Genomic DNA, 27,721 nt, shown 5'->3' with positions numbered 1-27,721 from the left:
ATGACCGAGGCGGCGCTGGTGGAGGGCCAGGTCAAGCTGCGGGACGGCAAGAAGGTCGGGGCCGCGGCGGGCGCGGGGCGGGGCGGGCGCGGGCGGCGGCTCACGCTCCCTCTGTCCCCGCAGTGGAAGACTAGGTGGCTGGTGCTGCGCAAGCCTTCGCCGGTGGCAGGTGAGCGGGCGCGGGGCGCCGGCGCGGGGTCGGGGGGGGCCCGCGCGCGCGCGCGATCGGCCGCCGGCGGCCTCCTGCGTGCGCCCGGTAGGCCCGGAGCGCCGGCCAGCTCGCCCGAAATAGCCGGCGGCGGGCGCCCCGGGGCGAGGGCTGTAACCGGAGAGCGCCCCGGCCTCGGCCTGCGGGGACCCTCCCGGCGCCCCGACTCGGCCCGGAGCCCCGACGTCGTCTCAGACCCCAGATCCCTCGGCCGACCCCGCCTTGGCAGGAGGGCTGACCAGACCTCAGAGGGGCCTGGTGGAGTTGAGGGGGTTGGGAGACCGGAGGGCTGAAAGGGCCTGAGCCTGTTCTGGCCCCCTCCCCCATCGCGACGCAGGGAGCATCCCAGAAAGTCCCCGCCCAGTGGGGACTGAGCTGTGTCACTGACCCCAAATCCAGATGGGGTGTCCGGCCGGATTGACCCCAGGCGCCACCCCCTCCCCTTGCCCAGGTGGAGCTGAGGCCGGACCGCCCTGGAACAGAGAGAGGGGAAAGAGACCTCCTCTGGGGATGTGTCCTGGAAACCCCCCCAGTCCCAGCTCCCGCCCAGGGCCAGCGTGCCCCCTGGGAGGAGGCTGGACGGGCACGTGGAGCTGGGCATCTCCAGCCTCGGTCCTCAGCGAGCGGCGGCGACCCGGAGGCTCTGGGCCGGTTGGCTGCAGCTGTTCCCGGAGACAGGTGCCCTGGAGCTGGCCCAGGCCCCCAGGGGTCTGTGTGCACTGCTGGGGGTGTGCGTGCACGCTGCCTCACACGTGCGAGGCTGTCGGTCTTCCGGCACGCCTGGGGGTGTCTGGCAGTTCCCAAGGAGCTCCCCTCCTCATCCGTTGGCCAAGCCGGCTCTGGGAGCTGCACGGTTGCGGTTGCGGGGCAATGGCCTGTGTTTGGCCTTGGACACACTCTCCTCCTACCTGGAACTCAGCGACCCCGCCAAGGGGCCTGAGCCCTGCACCCGCTTCACTGAGCTCACCTGTCTCGCAGGCCCAGCCCCGTGCCTGGTGCTGGGGGACCCTAGTCCCAGGGAGCTCAGGGAGGCCTGGCGGGGCTAGGGACCAGGAGGCAGTGGGGTCCCCACACTGGCCAGGCTGTGGATGGTCAAGGTGGGGCGCAGGTGGTGTTGACGGAGCGGGCAGGGGCTGGCTGGGGCCCGGGGCGGGGGCTGCTTGCATGGAGGCTGATGAGCTAGGGCCTGTGCGGGCCTCTGGGGAAGGTGACCCACCGGAGCACAGCCCCAGGCAGGCCTCGTCCCCCTTGCTGGGGCGGGTGGTGATGTGCAGCCCCTGGTGGTGGGTGTCGTGTCTGTATCCTAGAGAGCTGGGTGAGGGCTGTGCCCTGGCCGGGCCCGGCAGACACACCTGTACGCCGGGGCCCTCTGGCACCGGCTCCTCACCACCACAGATTTTGAGTCTATAAGTGGACTTGTGGCTGTCGAGCCTTTCTTGGGTCTTTCCACACGCAGCCCTGTGGGAGGGGAGCTTGCCACGGGCCTAAGCGGAGGGAAGAGCCGCCTCTCCAGGGCGCTAGGGCGGCGGGGCTGGAGGGGATGTGCCCAGAGAAGAGGGTTAGGCGCTCCAGGCAGGACCTGGCCTGGGGACTGGGCGGGAGGGGACTGGGCTGGAGGAGGGTCCATGTGCCCCTCTGGGTTGCTGTCCGTCGTGAGCCCTGCGCCCCACGTCCTGGTCCCCAGAGTCTCGGGACCCCCACTGTGGTCCCCCATCTGGTCCAAGGATCTGTCCCCACTCCCCTGTCTCTCCTCCCGTCCCTTAGCCGATGAGCCGGCCCCTCTCCGGCTCGCTGGGGGCCTGGCTGTGAGGGGTGCAGCTGCCTGGTCCCCCTTATCCTGAAGACCGGCTCCCTCGGTGGACCTGGGTGGGGGGCAGGCCCGTGCATATGGGGGTCTCATCGCGGAGACTCCGTAGATCCCAGCTGCAGCAGAGGGGAGCTTGGGAATGAGAGGAGGGGCCGCCCTGCCTGCTGTTCGTGAAGACCCCAGGGCTCTTGCTTTTAGAAATCATTTCCCTCCCAGGTGGGCCCAAGGGGAGCAGTAGAGGGTATTGGAGACTCTGGGCGGGTGGGGGACACGGAGTGCCCCTCTCCACTTGGCCCCTTCTCTGCTGCTCACACTTGGTTTTAATCAAGACCACGTATGCTCGTAATAAAGTTCAGGTAGTCAGAGGGAGGGAAACTACTCTGGGCAGAGGGGGCGGTCTTCACTGAAGCTTCAGTGAGAACTGCCCCCAGGGGTCCCCACCTCTGTCCTGGCCCGAGGATTCCTGTCCGGTCCTTTCCCCGGGCCAGGCCCCCGTGAGAGGAGGGTGGTGTGGCCCACCCCGGCTGACCCTGGGCAGCCTCTCTCTGCACCTCCCTGGGTCGAGGCTCAGGATGCTGGGAGATGCTCTCCTGTGGTTGAGCTCTGGAGGGTGGCCCACCCACGGGCGAGGCGTGCAAAGGGTTTCGAGCAGCAAGGCAGCTCCCCGGGCACTGGCTCCGAGGGCCCTGCTGCAGGGACTCCCGTGTGCACTGCCGGGGCCGCGTTATTCTGCCCAGAAAAGCCGGCAGGAGGGACCCTGAGTCCTGGAGCGGGCAGGGCCTTATAGACAGCGGGGCTGAGAGCTGGTGACCCAAGGGCTCTGGCCCTAGCTGAGTGGGTGTGGTCTCCTGACCCCTCCCCCTGCTCCCCACTGTGTGCTCCGCCCTTCGGCCAGCAGGGTGTCCACGCCGCTCCTGTCCTGGGGAGGACTGCTATCTACGCTCCCTCCTGGTGCTGAGTTCCTGGAGGGCAGGGGCCCTGACTCAGTCTCACAGGTGATGCTGGGGCTGGGGCCTGCCAGAGGACACAGGCTGGGAGCCCAGTTGCTCTCAGCAACACCTGGGTCCTGCGGACAAGCCCAGGAACGGGGTCCTTGGGGCACGTGCTCCCTAAGCCCCCTGAGCTTCCATCCCACCAGCCTCCACCCCACCCCATGCAGTGGCAGCCCCGCTGAGGCGGGCACATTTCAAGAGAGGGGGGTCGGGGGGTGAGGGGGGGTGGGGGAGGGAGGGAGAGGGTGCTCCCAGGTGGTGACGCCCAGGAGGGTCCTGCTCTGGTCCCACCTTCTGGCCTGGGACCAGCCATGTCCCCCGGAAATGGGTGTCCTATCTCAGTCCTGGGGTTGGGCCAGTCCCCAAGCATGGGCTGAGAGTAGAGACCAGCCCTCTGGTCCCCATGGACCCTTGACACAGAGGACCAGGCTTCCTGCAGCCCCTGGGTCCACCCAGGAGTCAGAGTACCCCGGGTCAGGTCTGGCTTCTGCTCTGACCAATTGCATGACGAGAGTGAGTCCTCACTGGGCTTGCAAGGTAATCCCTGCAGAGGGTGGGTGGGCAGCGGGTTTGCAGGGGGCCCAGGGCCCTGACCGCTCCTGCTGCTGCCTGTATGCTGAGCCCGCGAAGCCCCCTGGAGCCCACGAAGCCCCTTTGCACCCCACGAAGCCCCCTGGAGCCCCGTGAAGCCCCCTTGCACCCCACGAAGACCCCTGGAGCACTCGAAGCCCCCTGGAGCCCCTTGAAGCCCCCTGGAGCCCTGCGAAGCTCCCTGGAGCCCACGAAGTCCCCCAGAGTCCACAAAGCCCCCCAGAGCCTGCAAAGCCCCCTGAGCCCACAAAGTCCCCTGGAGCCCACGAAGCCCCCTGGAGCCCCGTGAAGCCCCTTTGCACTCTGTGAAGCCCCCTGGAGCCCCGTGAAGCCCCCTGGAGCCCCACAAAGCCCCTGGAGCCCCGTGAAGCCCTCTGATGCCCTGTGAAGCCCCCTGGAGCCCCCCCCCCCCCGGAGCCCCGCAAAGCCCCGTGGCACCCTGCACATGCACACGGTGGGCGCACTCTCCCCTGAATTGAATCAGCAGCAGGCCTGGGCCTGTATGTCCGGAGGCCCATGGGTCAGGCGGCCTGGGGCCCTGGCAGGCAGGCCTGGTCAGCAGCCCCCAGCCCCAGCCCTCGGGCGGCCCCTGGGTCTGTTGCCCAGCGGCTCTGCGGAAGGCACAGCCCAAGGTCACCATGACCGGCGAGGACTGAACCCCACAGCACTGCTCTGCCGTGTCCCCGTGGGTGGGCGCCCGCCTGTCTCCCCTGCCGGTTCCGTCCTCCCTGCAGGCCCCCCGCCCCCTCGAGGCCCGCAGCTTCCCGGCTGCCCCCCCAGGCGCTCAGCCCCGGGCCGTAAACGCCTCCGGGGGCCCATGACTCCCGTGGTTATTTTTACATCTTCAGGCGCCTGTGTCCAGCTGCCTGCATGCAGGCCGCCTGGCGTCCCTTGGGCCTCTTGGGCTCGTGTGTCTGCGACAGAAACCCCACCCGCCTTGCTGCCCCCTCTTCTCCCCAGGTACCCCCCTGCCCCCATCCAGAATCAGCCTCTTCTTTCCTTTCCCTCAACCCTGCCTCTGCCCACAAGGGGTCCCGTGAGCTGGCCAGCCTCTGGCAGGGGGAAGGCCCTGCCCACTGTCACCGTGGTTACTGCAGAGCCTGGGCCCCTTTCCTCTGCCCAGCCTAGCCGGCAGCTCCCCTGGCCGGGACAGCTTTGCTGTTGCACTGTGCCCATTCTCCGCACGCAGCCAGCCTGGACCTGTTTGGTGACAGCTCTCAGGCCCCCGTGAGCTGGGATGAGGCCTCGGCCTGGCTCAGCAGGCCCACCGGCTGGACCTCACCTGCGCCTCGGATGGCTCTTCCCCACCTGCATGCTGGCCTCGGGGCTTCTGCACTAGCTGTTCCCTCTGGCGCAATGCTGTTCCCTGCGTGCTGCCGGGCTGGCGCCTTCCGTCACTCGGGAGTCTGTGTCCCGTCCGGGAGGCCCCGTGAACAGCTGCTGGCATCAGGTGCCCGCTACGGGCCCCTGAACAGCACGTCCTCAGGGTTTGCTTTTTTGTCCACCTTTTCCATGCTCTGCCCATCTCCCCTCTTGGGTTTCGGCTGCACAGAAGCCAGGCCGTGTCCCCAGGTCCCTGGGCCACTCATGAGCAGAGTGAACCGGACTTAGTGCTGCGAGGGAGGCCACCGCAGGGGATGGAAAAGGAGGTGGGGTGGGCTCTGAGGGGCCCCAGTGGGCATCTTTCAGCGGCCCTTTCGGTGAGCAGGGCCGCTGGGCCTTTGCCTTTTCTGCACCAGGAACCTGCCTCCTGCCCCTGGCCGGGCTCAGCGCAGGCGGGTGTAGGAGGCCAGGGTGGGCTCGCATGGGCCACAGGCAGACCCTCCCCAGTGTTTTGCGGTGATGGGACGGTGCCTGGCTCCCAGCCGAGGTCCCTGCTGGCTGGCCTGTGGCTGAGGGCCTCTGCATGCCCAGCCGAGGCTGTGTTCGTGCCTCGACTCTGTGGAGTTCTCATTTGAAAGTAGAGGCTCTATGAGCTGGGGAGAGGGGGTTATCTCTGGTTACAGGCGAGGGGCTTGGACTGGTCAGGCAGTCCCCACCGTGGTGCCCACGCACAGAGTGTGTGTGCATGCGAGCAAGCAGGGGTGCGTGTGTGAGCACGCAGGTGCACGCGACCGAGTGTGTGTGTCTGTGTGTGGACCACCTCGTTTCATCTTCCCACTCTGGTGGCGGCCCCTCTCTGCCTCCCTTTAGCACCGCCACCCCGGCCCACTCCACCCCTGCCTGAGCCTCCCCTTCCAGGCCCTGTGGGCGGCTTCAGCTCCCGCCCCCAGGGTCCTGGTGGCTCCAGGCCCGGTGGCCGCCTGGCTGAGGCTGGCTGCTGTGAGCGGGGTCCTCGGGCCCACGGGGCCTGGCATGGAGATGAAGTGGGCACCTCGGGTGCAGGGTGGGAAGGCTGGCGGCACTCCCTCACTGGTGACCGGGAGACCTCGCTCGCTGGCCTGGTGTGAGGGGTGCGGCCCTGGGTGCTCATGGCGGGGGGCCCCGGCCGGGCTGGGCAGCCTGTGTGGGCCCCTGCACCCTCCACGCGTGTGTCCCGGGCCGTCGGGCCACTGCCCCCTGGAGGCTCGGGCGCTCTCGCCCGGGTGCAGAGCAGCTGAGACCCGCTTTGTCTCAGGTCCCAGACCTGAGAATTGCTGTTTCCCTGGCGCCTGTTCCTCCAGCAGCTTCTCACTAAGCAGCACTCTCTATAGGATGGGTTTTAAAGATAGGATCCCTTTATGGCTGGAGCGATGGGGGGGAGGAGGCGGGGCAGCTGCTGGGCCGGGGTCCCTCCCGGCCCCAAGCTTGCCGCCCTTCCCCTGGGCCGCGTCCTGCCCCAGCTCGTGGGAGACCACGGCGGGGTCCGGGGGTGACTCCTCTGCCGCCACCGTCACCAGGCTGTGACTTCGGGCGGCTTCCACTGGGGAGAAGGTGGGGCTCGGCACACAGCCATGTCCGCTCCCCCGCTGTTTACGTTCATATTGAAAAAGGATACGAGTGACCTGCCTGGTGTCTCAGCTTCCTGGGGCTGCGGTAACAAAGTGTCGCAAACCCAGGGGCTCGAAACAAGAGAGATGTGCTCTCTCCCTGTCCTGGAGCCTGGAAGCCCACACTCAGGTGTCGGCAGGGCCACGTGCTTCTGCAAAGGCGCTGGGGCGCGCTCTCCCGCCTGCTCGGGCTCCTGGGCTCATGGGCACGTCGCTCCGTGACTTGTCTTCTCGTGGCCTCTCCTCTGTGTCGGTGTCTCCCCTCCCGTCTCTTACGAGGACACTCATCTTTAGATTCGGGGCCCCCTTGGACAATCCATCAAGATCCTTAACCTGACTACATCTGCACAGACCCTTTCTCCAAACGAGGGCGTGTCTGCAGGTTCTGGGAGTCAGGACATGGACACGTTTTTTTGAGGGCGTCCCCATTTACCCCGCCGCAGACAGGTGAGGGCACGAGTCTATGCTCAAATCTCTGTAAGGAGTCTATTCTCAAATCTCTGTGAGCTGATTTTAGGCAGAGCCAGGATCCAGGGAGACTGGATAGGCCGGGGGAAAATGGTCTCGGGGACACATGTTGGCTCTGGCACACAGGTCCCCAAACCAGCCTTGCAAGGGCAGGCGACCTCCCCCTGTGACAGCAGGAGGCATCAGGGAGCCGTGGGGCAACCCAGGGGCCCTTGTGGCAAGCTGGACTCCAGACTGCGAATTGGCAAATCCGGGGCCTGAGCCAGATCCGCCCCGTCTCTTGCTTCTGTGATGAAGTGTTTTCAGAACACAGTCATACCCGTGCATGTGGTTTCTGGCTGCTTTTGCAGTTAAGAAGCTGTGACAGGGACCTCCAGGGGGGCCGAGCAGTGAAGACTCCACACTCCCAGCGCAGGAGGGGCAGGTTTGATCCCTGATGGGGGAGCTAGCTCCCACAGGCCGCAGTGAAAGATCCCGAAGATCCTGCCTGCCACTGCAAAGATCAGAAACCCCAGGGCTGCAGCTAAGACCCGGCACAGCCAAATAAATAACGAACAGAAAAAACTGTGACAGAGACTGCGTGGGCCACACAGCGGAATATGGTTACTGTCTGACCCCTCCCAGGAAGGTTTACGGACCCTGCTCTTGGCTACATCATAGGGAGCATAACTCCTGAAACAAAGGAGGTGACAGTCTTGCCCTGCCTTTGCTGGTCAGGCCACGACCGAAGCAAACAGTCTTTCCTGGGATAGAAGGGCCTCACCCTCATCGGTGCTGGGTGGCCGGACTGTCGCAGCAGAAGAGGACCGCCTTCGTGAGCTCGCCTTCCAGGGTGGGGAGCGTGATGGGAGACGGGACAGCCAGCCGCACGGCGACACCACCGGGAGAGGCCGGCCTTGCCAGGGGGGAGCAGCAGGAGGTGCTGGGCGTGTCTGGGGAGCAGCCTGGTGAGGGTGGCAGGGCTGTGCTCATGCTGGGCTCCTGTCCGCGGCTGCCCCGGTGTCCACGCTCTTCTTTTCTGGGAGTCTCTCTGTGCTCACGGCCTCCCCAGGCTTTCTCCTCTTGAGCCTCTGGTGACACTTGGGGGGCATTTCCATAACAACACGTGCCCTTTATGCCTCCCGAGTAACTCATTTCTCTCTGGGCTGGGCCACGTGTTTCCAGGGAAGCTTTGTTCTGGAGAGAACATGCCCGAACCCTCAGGTGGCAGGTGGGTTTCCGTGGGCTCTGGGGTTCTGTGTATTCTCCTGAGAATGAAAACAGCCTTGCTTTTTTTTTTTTTTTCCCCTCACATAAGCATTTCAAACGCTAGGGACAGGGTCACAGATAGGAAGCGGAGCCCCCATCCCAGGCCTTGGAGGTTTGTAAACAGGAGTTTGCCGGAGCCAGCCCGTCCCGCAGGCTGGTGTCCAGTCTGCCTGTGGCTGCGCCCCCACCTGACCGCAGCAGTGTGTGTCCAGGACACGCCGTCCGCCCTCTGTCTTCACGGGGCAGGGGTTGACGGCAGGCTCTCCGTCTGCTGGCCTAGCTGAGTGTGGAGTCAGGCTCTGGGGTCCGGGTGTCCCTCGGGTCTGCAGGGAGGCGTTTCCAGTGTTGGGCGGGGCAGGGAAGTGCTCCAACCCGAGAGGTCCTCCAGTGCCTGCCCCCAGCCCTCTCCTGCCCCGACGAGGGGGCTCGTTCACTGAGCTCGGGGCCACCTCACACTCTAGCGTCTAGGTGTTCACATCAGGCCCAGGACCCTCACCCTCAGCAGAAACCGGACCGTGGCCGGGCGGGGCGCGCCTGTGCTCAGGAGGGATGCAGGGGCCCTGGGCCGGGTGGCCGGGTCCCCGCCAGGGAGTGTCCTGAGCCCACTTCTGCCTGCGTGGCCCGTGGCCATGTGGGGTAGGGGTACCTTTTGCGCATGAGGGGCTGGAGGCTCAGGGTGCCCGGAGCTTGCTGGGGGCAGGCCGTGCCTGGAGCCTGGGTCTCTGGGGTGTGGCAGGGGTGGTGCCGGGCACTCAGGGTCGAGGCCGCACTGACCCCCACCCCTGCGCCCCCTGCAGACTGCCTGCTGATGCTGGCCTACAAGGACAAGTCAGAGCGTGCCAAGGGGCTTCGGGAGCGTAGCAGCCTGACACTGGAAGACATCTGCGGGCTGGAGCCCGGCCTGCCCTACGAGGGCCTGGCCCACACACTGGCCATCGTCTGTCTGTCGCAGGCCGTCATGCTGGGCTTCGACAGCCGCGAGGCCATGTGCGCCTGGGACGCCCGGATCCGCTACGCGCTGGGTGAGGGTGAGTGCACCCAGGGCCCACGGGGATGGCCTCTGCCTGCCTTCAGGGGTCCCAGGGGGTCTCACTGCTGGGCTGCAGAGGCCAGGTCACAACTCCCAGTGCCTGCTGAGCGCCCTCTGGTCGGCCGTGATTGGGACAATGGTAGGTTCATGGGGGAGATGCCTCTTGAGCTCCCGAACTTGGCCACATCCGTGTGACCTGGGGGCCTTTAGCCCTAGCGGGTGGCTGCCTGACCCCAGAGCCCCAGGGAGGAGGAGCCAGCCCCCCTGAGCCCCACAAGGGGAGTGCGGGGTGCAGGATAGGGTGCTCTCGGGAGAAGGGCAAGACCCAGCCCCCCCAGCTGCCCACTGGGGTGGTCGAGCAGAGGCGGGCCGGCCCCCAGCTGAGTCATCAGAACCCACGGCTGGCATCTTCTATCGAAGTGCAGCTAGCTCACAGGGCTGCGTCAGCTCCGGGCAGGCGGCAGGGTGGCTCGACTGTGTGCGTGTGTGCGTGTGTGCGTGTGTGCACACGTGTGTGTGCTTTCAGGTCCTCGTGCAGCACAGGCTACTGCAAGACCCCGAGCGTAGCTCCCTGTGCGTGTCCAGGTCCAGTAGGACCATGTTGCTTGCCTAACGCACACGTAGCGGTGTGCACGGTTTAATCCCAAAGCCCCGCGTTATCTCAAAAGCCACGATGTTTTAACACACTATTAAACAGTTAAAAATGAAAGCTCGAAGCCCATGATGAACAGAAATGTCAAAATCTTAAAGCGAAGCTGGTCTGTGAGCCGTCTTTAAACCTTCCCGTCCGCATCTGCCCCAATGCCACAGCCAGCCTGGGCTTTGTTTAAGCTGTTTCACTCACCATGGACTTTTTGCACTGATTTTGTTGTTGTTTAAATCATCGTTAAAATATCACTGATCTTGGCTCCTGTTTTGCACCCTGAGTAAGGGGCCTCGCTCACCTCAGCCCAGCCCAGCTAGGGGTCAGCGGCTTGTCCCTCCTCTGGGAGCCCCCGGACCAGGCATCTAGGGTGGGGGATGCGTGTGGACAGCCCAGTGAGGGGGACGCAGGGGCAGGAGGTAAGAGCCCTTTCCAGAAAGTTCTCCCGTTGGGGTTCCCGCCAGTTCAGCCTGGCTCAGCGCGTGACTCCTCTTCTGTGAGGGTTGGGGGTGGGGGAGTGGCCAGGGGCCTGGTGCAGAGGCAGCCGCTGCCCTGTCCTGGCACCTTAAATAGAAATCACCAGGACGCGGTGATGGGTTGTGGACCCCCAGCCCCCTGGGGCCAGGCTGTGAGGGTCCTTGCCCAGGGCCTGCTGCCCACCACGGGGGCTTGGGTGGGCTCAGGGAGGGAGGAGGAGGCGGGGCTGGGGCTGGCCCCTCGGCTTCAGGTGGACGCGAGTCTGGTGGGCACAGGCCGGGAGGCCGCCCTCCGCTCCTAGGCCTGGATGTTCTGGGATGCACCCCTCTTCCAAGGTCCTTCCAAGGCTGGGGCGGGGCTTGTGAGGCGAGAAGAGCTCACCACCGCCCTCCTGAGGGGCTTCAGGGGCAAAGGGCTGAGCTGAGGCAGAGAGGAGGTCTCGGGGAGCTAACTGTCATGCTCAGCGCCAGGGAGACCCTCTCACTGGAGCGGGGAGGGCCTGGGGTTTCCCGCGTGTCCCTGCAGCCGGGCTGGGACTCTCCAGAAGGGGCCGGAAGCTGGGCCTCCTAGGCCTCCGTGTTCCCATCTTTGGAATGGGGCCACAGCAGCTGCACTGGGTGGAGGTTTCTCAGAGGAGGCGCCCAAGGCCTCGGACTTGCCAGCCGGAGCCCGTGTGCTTCTCCCGGAGCTCGCTGGGGTTGGTCCAGCCTTGTTAGGGTGGGAGGTGGGGGCACTCAGGGCGGGCCCCCTTAGGACGGGACAGGGCGGGGCTCTGGCGACGGGTGGCCCTGCCCTCGGGAGCTGACACCTGGGCTCCTGCTTCCTGGCTGCCGTCTGCTCCCAGCAACACTCTGTCGCCCCCGCCCTGCCCCAGTGCACAGGTTCCCCGTGATCGTGGCTCCGGGCACCAAGCTGGAGAGCGGCCCTGCCACCCTGCACCTCTGCAACGACATCCTCGTGGTGGCCAGGGACGTCCCCCCAGCCGTGGCGGGGCAGTGGAAGCTGTCAGACCTCCGGCGCTACGGGGCCGTGCCCAACGGGTTCATCTTTGAAGGCGGGACCAGGTGTGGATTCTGTAAGTACGTGGGCCGCGGGCTTGCTGGCCAGGCTGTGGCCCCAGAGCCGGGCATCCCGCTTGCCCTGGCCTCTCTTGGGCCCACAGCTGCAGTCTCAAAGAGGCCGGCACTTAGCCCCCAGCCCTGGCCGGAGGCAGGGCCTTGGGGCTGCGAGCGTGCACCCTCCCACACGAAGTCAGTGCAGGGCCACCCGGGGGGCAGTTCAGGGCCCGGTCACAGGGATTCAGAGCTGCTCAGCTGGGAAAAAAAGAGAACAGATGTGTCCCCTGAGTCTATGCTTAGTGGACACTTCGGCTCCCTGAGCCCTGAGCCCCCCACCCAGGCCGACGTCAGCAATGAGGGCTGAATGCGGGGGCCCAGCAGTGAGCGGGGTGATGCCCAGGGCTGAGGTGGTGTCTGAGGCCGGGTGAACGCTGCAGGGAGCTAGCCTCCAGCTGGGAGAGGCTCGGCGGGGGGAATGCACAGGCCCTCGGGTGGAGAGTTCGGGGTGCAGGGCGGCGGGGCATATGTTCCAGTGCCCCAGCCCGCTGTTCTCCCAGTGAAGGGGGCCGCTGTGGGCCTGCACTTGCTGCTGGGGGCGGGGATAGTCCCTCCCTTCCTTTGTCCGGAGGGCCCGAGCCCGTCTGCAGCCCCAGGCTGTTTTCCGGCCGAGCGCCTGCTGCTGGGCCCTCTCATGACGAAGGTGCTGGGCTGGAGGGTGCGGCCTGGGTGGGGGCTGTGCATCCCAAATCTGGTCAGCCCGAGACCCCAGACGCAGGTGGGGGGTCACGGATCCCTCCCTCGTGTGAAGGGTGATCGGGGCTCAGAGCTGGAGGCTACCTCCCCATCCTCTTAGAGGAACACAGATCGCTCCCCAACCCACAGCCCCTGGAGAGGACAGAGCCAGCCAGGGGCGCCCACAGGGCCCAGCGCATCCCGCCCCCCTGCACTCCGGAGCTTGATCGCGCCTGGATTTCTCTGGGCACAGGGAACGCACTTGAGGACATGGTCATACTGGAGGCTGGGCCTGAGGCCCTCATTCCTCAAGGGGCGGGGGTGGTGCGAGGCAGGACAGGTCCGCGGGCCCTGGCTTTGACGGGACGAGACACAAACTGCTGAGGAGCTGGGCAGACAGGTGAACAAGCAGGTTGGGGCTGCAGCTGAGACAGCAGGCCGACTGCAGCCCCTGGATTTCATGGTGATGGCTCGTCCTGGGCGCCAGGGAGGTTAGAAGCTCTGAGATGCTGCAGAGAGAGGCGGGCAGGGGTGACGTAGCGGAGGTGCAGGCGGGCTGGGAGAGCGGGCGCTTCGGCCCCGGGGCTGGCAGGGGCGCCACAGCCGGAGTTTGCGCGAGGCTTGGCCTGTGCGTTTTCCTGCCCGGGGGGTTTCGAGCAGGAAGGAGAGGTGAGCGCAGGTGTTGGCCCGTCCGCCTGGGGCTGGCGGGGAAGGCCTGCCCGGGACGCCTTCCAGAGTCCTCTCCGCTGGACCTTAGAGGTGCCAGCAGCAGGTGGGTGGGGGGCCCCGGCCCTGCTCCGACCCGCTCCCTTGCATGGACGGTGGGGGGCAGCAGGCTGCAGCGTGCTTGGTATGTGTGGCCGCCCTTCCTTCCTGAGAACGGAGGGGCCCTGGAGCTGCTGGGGCGCTGGCGGGACAGAGACCAGCATCATGGATGGACTGGTGGGACTCCTGGGGCCGAGACTCGGGCAGGGTGGCCTGTGGCTGCCATGAGGACTGGGACGCAGGCCGCGGCTGGCACTGGTGTGTGCCCTCGAGCGGGGGCGGCCGGGAGGACCGGTTCCTTGGAGACTGTTCTATTTGCCCGGACGTAATGTAATAGAGTCCGCTGGATGTTTTCCCCCGGAGACCTCAGAGTTTAAAATTCCAGCTCTTGGTGTGGGTGGGCTCCTTCTCTGACCGTCAATGATTCCAGGCATCAGAAGTCGCATGGCTTCCTGGGAGGGCGAAAGCTGCAACTCAAGCTGCTGAGTCCTGTCCCGGGCAGGCAGGCCAACAGTGTGAACTGTGGCCGGCCGTGCTGGGGCTTCTGTGCAAGGCCCAAGTTTGGGCCTTGGGCTCTGGGTGGGCCTGGCGGGTCTGCCTGGACCCGAGGGCTCCAGGGCGGGTTCTCCCTCCCACAGAAAGTCCCTCTTGGGGGTCCTCCTCTCCCCTGCAGACTGTCTGGAGGCCCCTGGCCAGCACCAGCCGGTCAGCGGTGGCCAGAGAACTCGGTGGGCGCGGCGGGTGGCTGGGCCAGCCTTTCCCAACACCCTGCCACCCGGCGGGTCCCACGGGGCGCCGTTCTCCTCCAGGCCCTGGCAGGGGCCGCGGCTCTGCCGGTTTGTAGACTGTCACCAGCTCGGGTGACGCAGGGCGGGGTGAGCAGGGACCATGCAGCCCTGTGTGTGTGGTCAGAGCCAGCAGGCCACTCAGGACGCAGGCCTCCTAGGCGGAGGGTGGTTTGTTCAGCCCCGGGGCCACGCAGCGAATGAGCGCATCCCTGCCTGAGAACAGCAGCCTGCCTCTTCGCCGTTCTGCCCAAATCAAGGTCGGGCTGGGGCTGGGCGGGTCCTCCCCGCCTCTTCCAGTCCCCAGGGGTCCCAGGTGTTCCCAGGCTTGTGGCCACATCCCTGCTGTCGGTTCTGGCTTCACGAGGTCCCACTTCACGTGGGACACAGGTCAGTGGAGTCAAGGCCCCTCGGACTCAGGAGGGTCTGAGAGCCTTCACTTGGGCCCACCTGCAGAGAGCCTTTTCCAGATAAGGGCCCAGTCGCAGGCTCCAGGGTGTGAGCCTATCTTCTGGGGCCACCATCCAGCCCATGACAAGGTCATCCCAACTCTGAAGGTGTCAGAATTCAGATCTCAGGGAGTCTGTGGGCCCTGAGTTGGAGCAGAGGTTAGAGTCACCAGAAGGCTCTGGAAGGTTCTGGATGAAGGAATTAACATCTCCTGCCCAGGGCAGGCCCCAGCCTGGCCCCTGGGCCCTAGAGCCACACCCCCAGACCACTCCAGAGAGCAGCAACAGGACACTGGCCCCTTCACCCACACTGAGACACCAGCGACCGGCTGCCGAGAGGGCCCTGGGGAGTGTGGGGGCGGGGTCAGCGCCGTCTGGGTGTCAGGGAGGGGCTAGGGGAGGGGGCTCCGTGTGGCTCTGGGCACCCTATGGGTGGACATGTGCTCTCTGTGGCCTCCACATGGACGGCCAAGATCTCTGTCTCTGGGGTGATCGCAGCGGCATGTTTAGGGCTCCCGGGCAGGGGCAGGGCACGCAATTGGGGGTGGCGCAGAGATTTGGGGCACCCTTCACCCAGGACAGGCTCAGCCGCAGGGAGAGTGGTGGACCTGGGGCAGGGGGCGGGCGTCCTGCCGCAGCCGGGAAGGCTTTGGGGAGGTCCGGGGAGGCATTTGCACAGGGCCTAAGGGGGAATGGAAGCTTCTCGGACAGGGGCCAGGGGAAGTCCCCGTCTCTCACGTCGGCAGGTCCTGTCAAGGACACTTCCAAGGCGTTCCCCCGTGAGCCGGCTGCGGCCCCAAGGGTCAGGGTCCTTGACTGCGGAGGGACTCCACGGGTGGTGGACGGCGGAGTCCAAGGCTGGTGCCCACTGCGGCTCCGCCTCTCCTCCTCCCCAGCTCCTGGGGTCCAGCCCATCTCGTCAGCCCCTTGGGGAGCAGCGAGCATTGTAAGTCATTTTCACAAAGTGAGTGTTCAGTTCAGTTCAGTTCAGTCGTTCAGTCGTGTCCGATTTTTTGCGACCCCATGAACCGCAGCACGCCAGGCCTCCCTGTCCATCTCCAACTCCTGGAGCTTACTCAAACTCATGTCCATTGAGGTGGTGAAGCCATCCAACCATCTCATCCTCTATCGTCCCCTTCTCCTCCCGCCCTCAATCCTTCCCAGCATCAGGGCCTTTTCTAATGAGTCAGTTCTCCGCATCAGGTGGCCAAAGTATTGGAGTTTCAGCTTCAGCATCAGTCCTTCCAGTGAATATTCAGGACTGATCTCCTTTAGGATGGACTGGTTGGATCTCCTTGCAGTTCAAGGGACTCTCAAGAGTTTTCTCCAAAACCACAGCTCAAAAGCATCCATTCTTCACGGGTATATAAGTGAGTACAGTGAATATATATGTGTAACTGAGTATAGTGAAGCTCCAATACTCTGGCCCCTGATGTGAAGAGCTGACTCATTGGAAAAGACCCTGATGCTGGGAAAGATTGAAAGCAGGAGGAGAAGGGGACGACAGAGGATGAGATGGTTGGATGGCATCACCGACTCAATGGACATAAGTTTGGGTAAAGATGAAATGGTTGGATGGCATCTCTGACTCGATGGACATGAGTCTGAGCAAACTCCGGGAGATGGTGGAGGACAGTTTCATGGGGTCACAAACAGCTGAGCGTGACTTGGCCACTGAACCACAAGAACAAACAATTGAGCAAAGGGTGGTGCTCCGGAGCAGGAGAGACCACCGTGCCCACATGTCCAGCACTGAGAAGCCCTCGCCCGCCTCTTGTGGGCATTGTGGTCCAGATGCTGGTCTTGCTGGAGCTGCTAGAGCTGCTGGAGCCGTGGTCTCCAGCCCGGGAGTCTGGAGGAGGGGGGAATGTATTCAGGGGATTCTCCGTGTGCCGCCCTGGGCGCAGGGTTGGAGTGGAGAGCCCATGCTGCGCCGGGAAGACTCAGGCTCTGTGAGAAGACAAGGATGTTCAGAGTCCTCAGGGGTGTGAGGGAAGCCTGGAAGGGCCACAGGCTGGGGAGGCTGGGGAGGCCCTTGCAGGCTGAGCTTGAGTGGGGCCTCTGCAGGTTGAATAGGAGTTCAACTGAGCCTGGCTGCTGAAGGTAGGGTATAGTGGAGGGAAGAGAAAAGGGGTTCCAGACAGACATTAGCGTGGCTGGTGGCAGGAACAGTGTGTGTGGGGACCCGGTAGAGTGGCCGAGGTGAGGTCAAAGGCGGAAGCCGTGTCCCGGTTCCGGGAGGCCCCGGAGGCTGGACCAGAGCTGGGCTGTGTTCCCAGGGTAGCAGGGAGCCCTGGAAAGTGCTGGAGCGGGACGGTGCCACCAGCAGGCCTGTCGAGGGTGGTGGCTTTGGCCCCAGAGTGCGGGGGTAGGGGGGGTGGAGGTGGGGCGTGAGGAGGCTGGGGGCGGGGCCTGCAGGTTCCGGAGCGTTAGGAAGGGGGGTGGGGGGAGGGCCAGCTAGGGTGGGTGACGAGGACACCGAGCGGAGGGTCTGCGGAGGGCGGCGTGGGCTGAGCTCCCCACCTTGGTGGGGAAGGCCCCCAGGCAGGGTTCAGAGCCCGTCTAGAGCCGGATCAGGTTTACCCCTGGAGGTCTAGAGCCCCTGTCACACTTTGGACAGACTTGCGGTCGATTTCAGCCTTCTGCCCAGAGGTCTGTGCTCTCCCGGCCAGAGGCGGGGCGGGATCTGTCACCTTTCTGCAGCCCACGATGGCATGTGTAGGCAGGGATGGTTCTGGAGCCTCTGCGTGTCCAGGGAGGCCGAGGTCACTCAGGGTCAGGGAGAGAGGGCCCAAGGGTGGTAGTCAGCCTGTGAGGCCCCTGCAGGACACCCTACCTAGTGGGGGGGGCCAGATCCACACACCAACCCTCAGTGGTGTGTGCACACGCCCATTTACAGATGGGGACACCGAGGCACAGAGCAGCCCAAGACTTGCCCTAGTCTGTCTGTCTGAGCGAGGTGGCCCCCCTCGGTGCCCAGCCCAGCACCTCTTGGCACCAGGACTGAGTGGGGCGGGGCCCCTTCTGGCTCTCAGCGGCCTCCAGGACTCCTTCTTGGGGCATTTGGCTTCAGTCTGTCTCCTCCCAGGCCAAAAAGCGGGCCCACTGTGTCCTCGGGGATGGGCAGGGTGGCCTCGCGGGACCATCTAGACACGATGGCACGCGAGCCGCGTCCCACATCTTCACGTGGGAGAAAGGTGGTCCGTGGGCAGGAAGTGCGGCTCGCCCGAGGCTCCCAGGGACACGTCTGACTCATCTCAGCCTCTCCGAGCCTCAGGCCCCCATCTACACTGCCCCAGCTTCCTGTGCCCCTGCCTGGGAGGCGTGTGCCACGTGGTGACCTGGACCCCAGCTTCGCAGCCTCTGTGGGTCGGAACTGACCGCACCAGCGGGTCTCTGGCCGAGGAGTGTCCGCTGCTGGTGCAGCCAGGCGCCTGGGCAGTGGGTGACAGCATCCTCTAGAGAAGACCCCAAGTCTCACCCTCCCAGGGAGAGACTCTTCTGCTGGCCAGACTGCCCTGCAGGGACTGGGCGGGTGGCACCAGCCCCCACTCCCGTGATGGCTCCGGGCTGGCAGGCGTGCTTGGCAGAATTCTCCCAGTGGTGGGCACTCTGTCTGAGCAGTGTCCTTCCTACCTGGGCCTCCGAGTCTCACCATGGCAGGCCCCAGGGGGCGGCAGGCACCGTGCGGTGAGTGGGGCCTGGGTTTGGGTCTCCACCCGCTGTTTCCCAGCCTGCACCTCAGCTCCCTGTCCCCGTGCAGGGCTAGGGGCACCAGCTGACCCAGTCCGCTGCCCTCTTGCTCCGCTGGGGGGCAGGGTGGAGGTGGGGAGGGGCAGGCCTTCTCCGTGGCTGAGTCATTCAGGATGCCGTTTCAGAGCAGGACCCTCAGCCAGCACTTGGGGAGGCGCAGAGGAAAGCAAGGCCCTAGGCTTGCCCTGAGGGGCCCCTCGCCTGGGCAGGTGTCCAGTGCAGCCCTGTGGGGGCGGTGGGGGGAGCACTGGAGGGAGGTGGGTCACCAGCGAGTGGCCTTGGCTGGAGCAGGGTGTCAGTGGGTGACTGGGAGCTGGAGGCCAGCATCCAGCCAGGGACGGAGTCCAGGGTCAAGGCTGACGCCCCTGCTGTCTGCTCAGGGTGGGGTTGGGCGTCCCCCTTCCCATGTGCAGGGGGCATTGTCAGGGTGATTACGATGAGTTCCTGGCATTTAGCGGGAGCTGCTCCAAGGATGTGAGGGGCCTGGACCTCGTGGCTGCATCCTGCTGGGTGGTGGCAGGGTGGGGGTGGGCAGGTGGCTCGCTGGAGAGTGGGACAGAGCCGACTCTCCCGAGCGCTTGTTTGGTACCTGTCCTTGGTTTTGGTTCACTGTGGCCAAGCCCACATGATGCTCACTGCACTGTTTAAGCCACTTTTGTAGTTCAGCGGCAGTGAGCACGTTCGTTCACATGGTTGTGCTCCCATCACCACCGACGTCCCCAGAACCTCTTCATCGTCCTGAACTCTGTCCCCATCAAACACCAGCTCCATGCTCCCCTCCCCGCCCAGCCCCCACCCCTCATTCTGCTTTCTGCCTCTGATTTTGACAACTCTGGGGACCTCATCTGAGTGGAATCACTCAGGGTCTGTCCTTTTGTGGCTGGCCTGTCTCACTTGGCTCAGCAGGTGTTAGACGTTCCTTCCTTTTCCAGGCTGAATCAGATTCCGCTGTATGGATGGATTACGTTGTGGTCATCCATCCATCTGTCAATGGACACTTGGACTGCGTCCACATTTAGCTATTGTGAATGATGTCACAGGCAAATATCTCTTGGAGACCTTACTTTTAATTCTTCTGGGTGCATGCCCAGAAATACACTTGCTGGATCAGATGGTGGTTCTCGGCTGAATGATCTGCGGAACTGCCACGCTGCTTTCCACACGACTGTCCGATGTTGTGTTCCTACCAACAGTGTGCGAGGGTCCCATTTTCTCCAGACCCTCGCCAGCACTTGCTTTCTGTTTTGTTTCTGCGTGTTGTTTAAATAGCACCCCTGTTATTTTAAATACGTTTAAATACCCACCACTCCAGTACTCTTGCCTGAAAAATCCCATGGACGGAGGAGCCTGGAAGGCTGCAGTCCATGGGGTCGCTGAGGGTCGGACACGACTGAGCGACTTCACTTTCACTTTTCACTTTCATGCATTGGAGAAAGAAATGGCAACCCACTCCAGTGTTCTTGCCTGGAGAATCCCAGGGACGGGGGAGCCTCGTAGGCTGCCGTCTATGGGGTCTCACAGAGTCGGACACGACTGAAGCGACTTAGCAGCAGCAGCAGCAGCAGCAGTGGGTATGAAATGATCAGGTGAGATTTAAACTTCATTTCACATGAACTTATTTCATCACACTTTGCTTCTTTTTCCCAAAATAGAGGCAGAGACAAATGAAACTTTAATCAGTAGATGCTCCACTCTATTAGGAAACTGCAAAATAACATCCCAAGGCTCAGTTAGCTCTGCCAGCTTTCTGATTGATAGCCAGTGCTGTGTGGACGGAGCTTTCTAGAAACTTCTCAGCAGCAAAGTCCTTCAGAGTCTCTGTCCCTGACTGGCGTTTGCTGTGTGGTCTTTGCCAGCAGAGAGTGGAATTCTCTGAGGAGCTGGGGGTACCGAGATCCAGGGACAAAGGTCTGGACACTGGAGATTAAAGAAAGGGATCAGCCTGGATCTAACCGGGCTCATCGGACGTTTGAAGGAAGGCTTTTCTTTCTCACGGCTAGCGAATCTTCGAGTTGAACATGATGCTTCTCCCCTGGAGATATTCTTCCCCGGGAGCAATGGCATTTATAACAGGAGTGAGGTTTGCTGCACCCCTGGGACCCACAGCGTCTGTCTCCAGAGTGAAAGGCGGCCGTGAACCTGCAGGTAGCTGCTTCCTGCTGGCAGGACACTCTCCTCCAGATCTTCAGTTTCCATGTTACTTATTGCTGTGAGACAGATACCCCCAAACCTTAGCGACGTTTCCTGGCTGCGACTCTGTGGGTCGGCGGTCTGCACGGCTCCCTCTGCTCCGCGCGGTGGGCCAGAGTCACTTGGGCAGTGGCATTTGGTGGATGGCCTCAGGCATGGCCTGGGGCTCTGATGCTGGCTACTGGCTGGGACACCTCAGCTCTCCTCTGGGCCTTACCTTCCAACAGGACAACCCGGGTGCCTGGTTCCAAGACAGGGAACCTGAGGTTTGCCAGCCCCTCGTGCCTGGGCCCCAAACCCTGTAGAGTGTCCCTTCTGCCACTTCCTGTGGTCCAGAGCCCAGGAGAGGGGACTGGACCCGCTTCGGGGTGGAGTGGAGGCTTCAGGGACATGGATGAGAGGAGGCGGGTGGGAGAGGCATGGTGTCAGTGACCACACCTGCTCAGTTCAGCTCAGTCGCTCAGCTGTGTCTGACTCTTTGCAACCTCATGGACCGCAGCACACCAGGCCTCCCTGTGCATCACCAACTTCCGGAGTTTACCCAAACTTATGTCCATCCAGTCAGTGATGCCATCCAACCATCTCATCCTCTGTCGTCCCCTTCTCCTCCTGCCTTCAATCTTTCCCAGCATCAGGGTCTTTTCCAATGAGTCAGCTCTTCCCATCAGGTGGCCAAAGTACTGGAGCTTCAGCTTCAACATCAGTCCTTCCAATGAACATTCAGGACTGATCTCCTTTAGGATGGACTGGTTGGATCTCCTTGCAGTCCAAGGGACTCTCAAGAGTCTTCTCCAACACCATGGTTCAAAAGCATCAATTCTTCAGCGCTCAGCTTTCTTTATGGTCCAATTCTCACATCCATATATGACCACTGGAAAAACCACAGCCTTGACTAGATGGACCTTAGTTGGCAGAGTCAGGTCTCTGCTTTCTAATGTGCTGTCCAGGTTGGTCATGACCTTCCTTCCCAGGAGCAGGCGTCTTTCGGTCTCATGGCCGCGGTCGCCGTCCGCAGTGACTTTGGAGCCCAACCTGCACAACAAGGCAAGACAGGGCCAGGCTCTAGCTTTGTGCCCCTCCTCGCAGACAGGCAAGCAAACAGGAAGCGTGGAGACCCTTTCTTGGGGAGGGGCGTCTAAAGGCAGGGGCCTGGCTGCCTCTGCACCCCCCTCTTTCCATCCACGCTCAGTGGGGGCCCCTCCTGGGGCTTGGCCCTGAGTTAGATACTGGAATCCACAGAAGGTCCAGAAGTGGTCCTGCCTCGAGGTGCTGGGCCTGGCGGCCTGGACAGCATCCACACAAGGGAGGGAAAGGGTCCTGGGTCTGCCCCAGAGGAGGGGTCCCATGAAAGTGTCTCCAGGAGCACAGGGGTCGGGGCCAGGAAAGGCCATGTCACAAGGGCAGAGTCTCAACAGGAGAAGGGTGGTTACATGTGGCTGAGGGGTGTCCTAGGCAGAGGGGGCAGGGAGGGGGCTTGCGGATGTGGCCACCCCCGGGGAGTTGTGCCAGGGAGGCCAGGTGTGTTTGCTCCTCACAGCCTGGGATGGAGAGGGGAGCCCGGGTCAGTGAGCGGTCGGTGCTGGGTCTGGGCGGCCTCGTCTCTTGGTTGTGAGGCTTGGGTGGGCCCTCAGAGACTCACATCCCCTGCGGGAGGCCCTGGGGCCGTCAAGGAGGTGGGGTGGCGGCTGGTGCGGGAGCAGGAGCCCGCAGACGCCCGCGGAATGCCGCCGGCTCCGCTCCCTCCTGTAATGCAGTTTTTTATAGTCGGGGGACTGGCTGTGCCACAGCCGCTGCCAGCTGACCGTAAGCTCGGGATTAGAGGCCTGGCCCCAGCTGAGCGGGGCGGCTGGGACAGGGCCTCCTCCCTGTCCGCCCGCTGTCGGCCAAGGTCCCAGCTTGAGTTCTTGGTCAGCACCACCCCCCCTCCCCCGGGCCAGGAGAGAGAGACACCGCCCAGCCCTGCGGGCAGGGAGCCTCAGGGGGCCCTAGAGGGGGCCGGCGGGCGGGAGGGGGTGTCCTCACTCTGCTTAAGGTCGGGGTTCCTGGTGCCCAGGCGTGCCCCCCCCCCGCCCCGTCTCTGTTTCCTGTCTCTCAGGTGGGCATGTCACCAGCTAGGGCCCTGGGGGCCGCCCTGGGGCACAGCAGCACCGCCACGTGTGGGGCTGGCCCGGGGCCATGGAATCCGTCCTTCAGGGCAGGCGAGTGTGACTGCCGCTTCCCCACTTCCCTGGCCGCCCGCCCCACCCCGAGCGCCCTCCTCCTCCATGGGGGCCGGCCTTTCTTTGGGCAGAGGCCGAGAGGCACGAGGGATTCTTGGGCGGTGACAGCACGCTGGGCGCGCGGCCGCAGGACCCGGCGTCCCCATTCACGCGGCCGCGGGACTCCATTCACCCTGGCGGGCTCCCCCCGCTGCCGCTCTCCACCCAGGTCCCTGCGCCCAGGCGCCCCGTCCTCCTCCCTCGCCCCCCTCCCCGGGGCTAGGACCCTAGCCGGCCTCCCGCTCCAGTCAACAACAGTGATCGACAAAACTTCAGTCACAGGAGAAAGAAGACTTTTGTTTGAGCCCCACCCGAGGACTGACTTGTAAGCCTGCTGGCCAAACGGCTCTGCAGAAGCAGAGGTTTTCAGCGGCTTTATCAGAGTTCATCTCGTCAGAACAAAGAAGTCAGGGTTACCTGTTCTCATGGTTCTGCTTCCCACCCCAAAAGAACGGACCGGCCCGTGCCCCGTGAGTCAGCGTGGCCTTGGCACCTGGGGAGGGGTCTCACCCTGGACGGAGGGCCAGCACTGTCCTCTTTGACACCGACGTTCTTTACATCTGGTCAGGGTGCCCTTTTTTATGGTCGAAGCAGATGTACAGTGTCTGTTTGACAGGCTGCAAACGGGCGGCTTCAGTTAGCGTCAAATTCAAGTTAAGTCCTGTGTGAGCCACCGTGACCTTCCTGCATCTCAGGATGCGAGCGTTTCCTGGACCCTCTGTGGGTGGGAGTGCCGGGGTGGGGGTGCTCCAGGGGCCCCCACCTTGAGAACACGCCCGGGAAGAGGAGAGGCCGCTCAGCACGGCCCCAGATGAGGAAGCCGGGCCCCACAGCCGCCTCCTGGGGGGTGCACCCGCCCCCCCCAACGCCACCCCAGATGAGGAGCGCGGGCCGTGGGGAGGGGCTACTAGGCACTCTGTGCAGGCAGGACGCCCCTCAGCCTCCGGCCACCCTCCGCCGTGGCCCTCGTCCTTCAGAAGTCACCCGGCTCCTCACGCTGGCCTGGGAGATGGCTGACGGCCGGGGACCAGCGGGCAGGACTCCCTCCCCAACCCGGCCCAGGCTGCTCAGCCCGGCCTGGTGCCCGCAGGCCTGGGAGAGCTGCGTGTGCCGCAGCCTCCTGGGCGAGTTGTGCGTTTCCCTCAGGTGGGGAAGAGGCTCGCGTCGCCCTGGTGCAGGGGCTGGGGGGCCTCGCGGGTTTCCTTGCTTCTGTGGCAGCCTCCACCTGGCGACCCGCGCCCACCTCGCACGGGTCCCACACCACCGAAGCCCTGGGCGAGGCTGACAGCGGGGTCCATCCTCCCTGCGCAGGGGCTGGGGTCTTCTTCCTGTCTTCTGCCGAGGGAGACCAGATCAGCTTCCTGTTCGACTGCATCGTCCGAGGCATCTCCCCCACCAAGGGCCCCTTCGGGCTGCGGCCAGTTCTCCCAGGTGAGTGCGTGGTGGGCAGAGGGGGCGCCTTGCCTGGCCAGAGGGTTAGGGGGGCTGCTGCTGCGACCCCCCGCTGGGCTCCCGGGGTGGGGAGCGCTCACACCTGCACAGCCCCTCCTTCACAAGACGCTCAGAGGCTGCGGCTTCGAGGACCGCCCCCTCTGAGACCTGAGCGGGGCCTGCCTCCCAGACCTGGCTGGGAGCCTTGCCCCAGGTCGCTGGGGTCAGGTCTCTGGCCCCGATTGGGCTGGTGTTTGGGCTGGAGGCCGCCTTGTGAGGTGGGGTCTTGGTGTCCACACGTTGTGGTGGTGGGGCCGGGGGGCCACTGCATTGAGCTGGCCTGGCCTTCTCCCCGCTTCCCTGGCGTGGGCGGGGCGCCCCTCTTATTCAAGAGTCCTGGGCCGGGAATGCTGCCGGCCCCCGGATGGCATGCTAGCCAGACACTTCCTTGCACTGGGTGAGCTCTGTCCCCCCTGCTTGGGGACAGCCACCCTGGGAGGGACAAAGGTGGGCCCTGGGCATCGCCGCTCCCCGGGACCGAGGCCCTCTGGGCGCTGGTACCCGGGACTGCTGCTGCTGCCCTGGCCCCCGTGAGGTGGCACTCGTCCCCTGGTCCAGGTGGGAGAGCAAGGCCTGTGTCAGGCAGCAGCTGGTCACTGAGCTCCCAGCTGTGGCCTCCTTGCCTGAGCCCAGCAGCTGGACGGGGGTCAGGTGGGCCTTCTAGGGAGGCTGGGGCTGTGCTAGGTACCCCCTTTCCCTGCCTCGGCCCCTGGGCCCCCAACCCCTGCCGTGAGCCGGGGGGAGGTGGGGAGATGAGCTGCAGGGACAGGGCTCCTGGGACCAGAGCCCCGCTGCCCAGGCTCTGCTGGGTGGCATGGCTGTGCCCTCTGCTGGCACCTTCCTGCATTGCAGCCACAGGTGGGTGTGGGTGGCGTGGGTGGGGAGGGTGTGGGCAGGGCATGGGTGGACACGTGGGGTGTGGACGGAGCTGGTGGGGCTCTGCCCTCGGAGCCTGGCTTCCGTCCCACCAAGGCCCGTGATCGTCAGCGACTCTTGAGATGTGGGCTTCACTGGGTGTGCAGCCTTAACCCTCGGGGGTCTTGGACTGTCTCCTCCAGCTGACCGCGGCTCGGCTGGGGCCCACGCAGACACCAAGGCCTGGAGGCAGGGGCTGCCTCAGACAAACAGAGTTAGGAGGAGGAAGGGAGGAATTAGAGTTCCGAGATTCCCCCTGCCCTGAGCATGTGTCTTGTGCGTTCCCACCTGGGCCCCATTGTGACTGGGGTGCAGACCGGGACGCCAGGCTCAGGGAGGGCGAGGGGTGGGGCCTCGAGTTGTCCAGCACTAGCGTCTTGCAGACCCGCCAGCCGCGGGAGGGTGTCCTGGCGTCCTGACCACCCCCCTGCAGGGACTATCTGCTTCGGGCCAGGGCCATCGGCTGGTGGTTGAGGAGCTGGCCTTTCTTTGGGCCCAGGACATGGTGGCCGGGGGACCTGCATGGGGATGTTTGGGGTTCCCTGAGCTCGGGCTCCAGTGGCTTGTGTGCAGGCACGGTGGGGGTTCCCCTAGGGTCTCCGTCCTAACGTTGGGGCTGGACCAGGGTCCACGGGGCTTCGACAGCATTGGGGTCACAGGGAGGACGCTGCCAGTACAGGCCTGGGGCCACGTCCTCACTGACACCCCGCTCTGCTGCAGACCCGAGCCCCGGGGGCCCCGCCCTGGAGGAAAGGGTGGCGCAGGAGGCCCTGGAAGCCCTGCAGCTGGAGAAGCGGCTCAGCCTTCTCTCGCACTCCGGCCGCCCAGGCAGCGGAGGTAGGGCTGGGACCCGGCTGAGGTGGGGGGAGGTCCGGCGGCCCTGGGGCTGGGGCCGCTCCTTTAAGCCGCCCTCCCCGCCCCTCCGCCCCCGCCCCAGCTCCTGTCCACCCCTCTGCTCCTCTCACACAAGGGGCCACACTCACCCAGCTCCAGCCTGGATGCTGACCAGGGCGTGGTGCTGCCGCGGAGTCGGCTGGCGGGCTGGGCTTGAATTCTTTCCCGCCCGCACCCCGCCGCGAAATGGCCGGGAGAAGCGTGGCTGCACCATCTGCCCAGAGCAGGGGCCCGAGGTGTCAGCCCCCCTGCTGTGGTTCATGGGGACAGGGACAGAAGGGGCTGAGGGCCCTTGCAGGGTCCTTGCAGCTCGCTGGGGGGGGCGGCACCGGGGGCTCCTGGGCCAGAGCAGAGGAGCCCTGCAGGTCCTCCCGTCCTCTGGGGTGGTCGACAGCCCTACGGGTGTACGCTGGGGACGGCGGCCCGTCCAGGCCCCTTAGCAGGGGTCTCAGGTGTGCCCGGGGCTGCCATCTCCTTGGAGAAGGGGCTCACGTCTGGTTCCCAGGGCGACAGTCCGGAGGGCGTTGACGTGGGGAGGGGGCCGTCCTGGGGGGCGGGCCCTGGGGGCGGGGTCTGGGGAGGGGCTGTGTGAGCGGTCCCGGCGTGATGAGCGCGAGGCCTCCGCAGGCCGGGGGCCCCAGGGGCCAGGCGTCAGCCCCCCACCCAGGTTCCCCCGCCCCCCGCCCACCCGAGTGGCCGAGCCCCTCTGCAGCCTCAGCCCCGGGCTCTCCCACCCAGGAGACGACCGTAGCGTATCCAGCTCGTCGTCAGAGGCCAGCCACTCGGACGTCAGCGCCAGCAGCCGGCTCACGCCGTGGCCAGAGCCGTCCTCGTCCTCGGCCAGCACGTCGCAGGAGGGCCCCGGGCTGGCTGCCGCCCAGGCCCCTGGGGAAGCCGCGCCGGGCGCCGCCAGGCCCACCCCGAAGCCGCTGCGGCCACGGCAGCTGCAGGAGGTCGGCCGCCAGAGCTCCTCGGACAGCGGCATCGCCACAGGCAGCCACTCCTCCTACTCGGGCAGCTTCTCGTCGTGCGCGGGCAGCAGCCTGGACGTGTGGCGGGCTGGCGACGAGCTTGGCTCCCTGCTCAGCCTGCCGGCGGCCGGGGCCCCGGAGCCCAGCCTGTGCGCCTGCCCGCCGGGGGCGGCGGAGTACCAGGTGCCCGCCGCCCCGCGGCCGCACTACGACACGCCCCGCAGCCTGCGCCAGGCGCCCGGGGACCAGCCCCCGATCGCGCCGGGCTGGCCTGGCGAGAGACGGCGGGGACCGGCGCCAGAGGCGGCGGCAGGGGCCGGCGAGTCCTGGGAAGCGGGTGCCCCCCACGCCGGGCCCCCTCCCGCGCTCTTTTCCGCGTGTCCCGTCTGCGGAGGACTGAAGGTAAAGCCCCCTCCCTGAGGGTGGCGGTGGCCTGGGGTGGGGGTAGGGGCCCAGCCTGCAGGGAGGGCTGCGTCCTGGGCAGGTTCAGGGAGGCAGAACCTGAGGACCTCCCCGTGGCCCGTCGACGTGCGTGCCAGGGGCCTCCACCTGCCTGGCCCCTGCGCCTCCTGCTGAAGTTGCGCCCACAGGTGGCCCATCCTTTGAACAGGACCCCGAGGCTCAGGGGGCCTGCTGGCTGGCGGGGGTCTGCTCTCGGGACCGTGGCACTTCCGTGGCTCACTCACAGCGGCCTCTTGTGGGCGGGGAGCAGGGCAGGGTCAGGCTCACGTGTCAGGAGCCCCAGGACCACCCCCCGACCAGCTCCCAATCCTGGCCGAGCTGAAAAGGTCGGTGGTCAGGACCACAAGGTGCAGGGTGGGGACGTCCATTCCTGTTCTGGGGCCCCAGGCACCGCGTGCGCCCTCGGGGGTGGCCTGCTCACCTGCATGGACTTTGGCTGCGTGGCCTGCTGTGTCCCTTGGCGCCGCGGTTGGTTCCGGACGCCCCCGTGGAAGGCGAGGCCCGTGGCTGCCCATCTGGGCTCCGGCCGGCGGGGTCCTGCGCTCAGCTCACCTGTAAATGTTCC

At 65.1% G+C, this 27,721-nt stretch overlaps 1 protein-coding gene across 2 annotated transcripts; it reads left to right on the top strand.

Annotated features, from left to right (window-relative positions):
* DOK7 (docking protein 7) lies at positions 1 to 27,114 on the top strand. 2 transcript variants are annotated; one of them, XM_068975515.1, is made up of 7 exons: positions 1 to 54; positions 124 to 169; positions 9,081 to 9,311; positions 11,308 to 11,508; positions 23,735 to 23,854; positions 25,550 to 25,666; positions 26,462 to 27,114. In XM_068975515.1, exons 1-7 carry the CDS (start codon positions 1 to 3, stop codon positions 27,112 to 27,114), a joined length of 1,422 nt encoding a protein of 473 aa, XP_068831616.1. The 2 variants fall into 2 exon arrangements, with proteins under 2 accessions (XP_068831616.1, XP_068831617.1); XM_068975516.1 differs by lacking the exons at positions 9,081 to 9,311; positions 11,308 to 11,508.
* Positions 27,115 to 27,721: the final 607 nt, after the last annotated feature.

This window comes from Capricornis sumatraensis, chromosome 7, assembly GCF_032405125.1.
Source record: "Capricornis sumatraensis isolate serow.1 chromosome 7, serow.2, whole genome shotgun sequence".
NCBI lineage: Eukaryota > Metazoa > Chordata > Mammalia > Artiodactyla > Bovidae > Capricornis > Capricornis sumatraensis.
The sequence above is the reverse complement of the archived record's forward strand: the minus strand, read 5'-3'. Positions and strand labels throughout refer to the sequence as shown.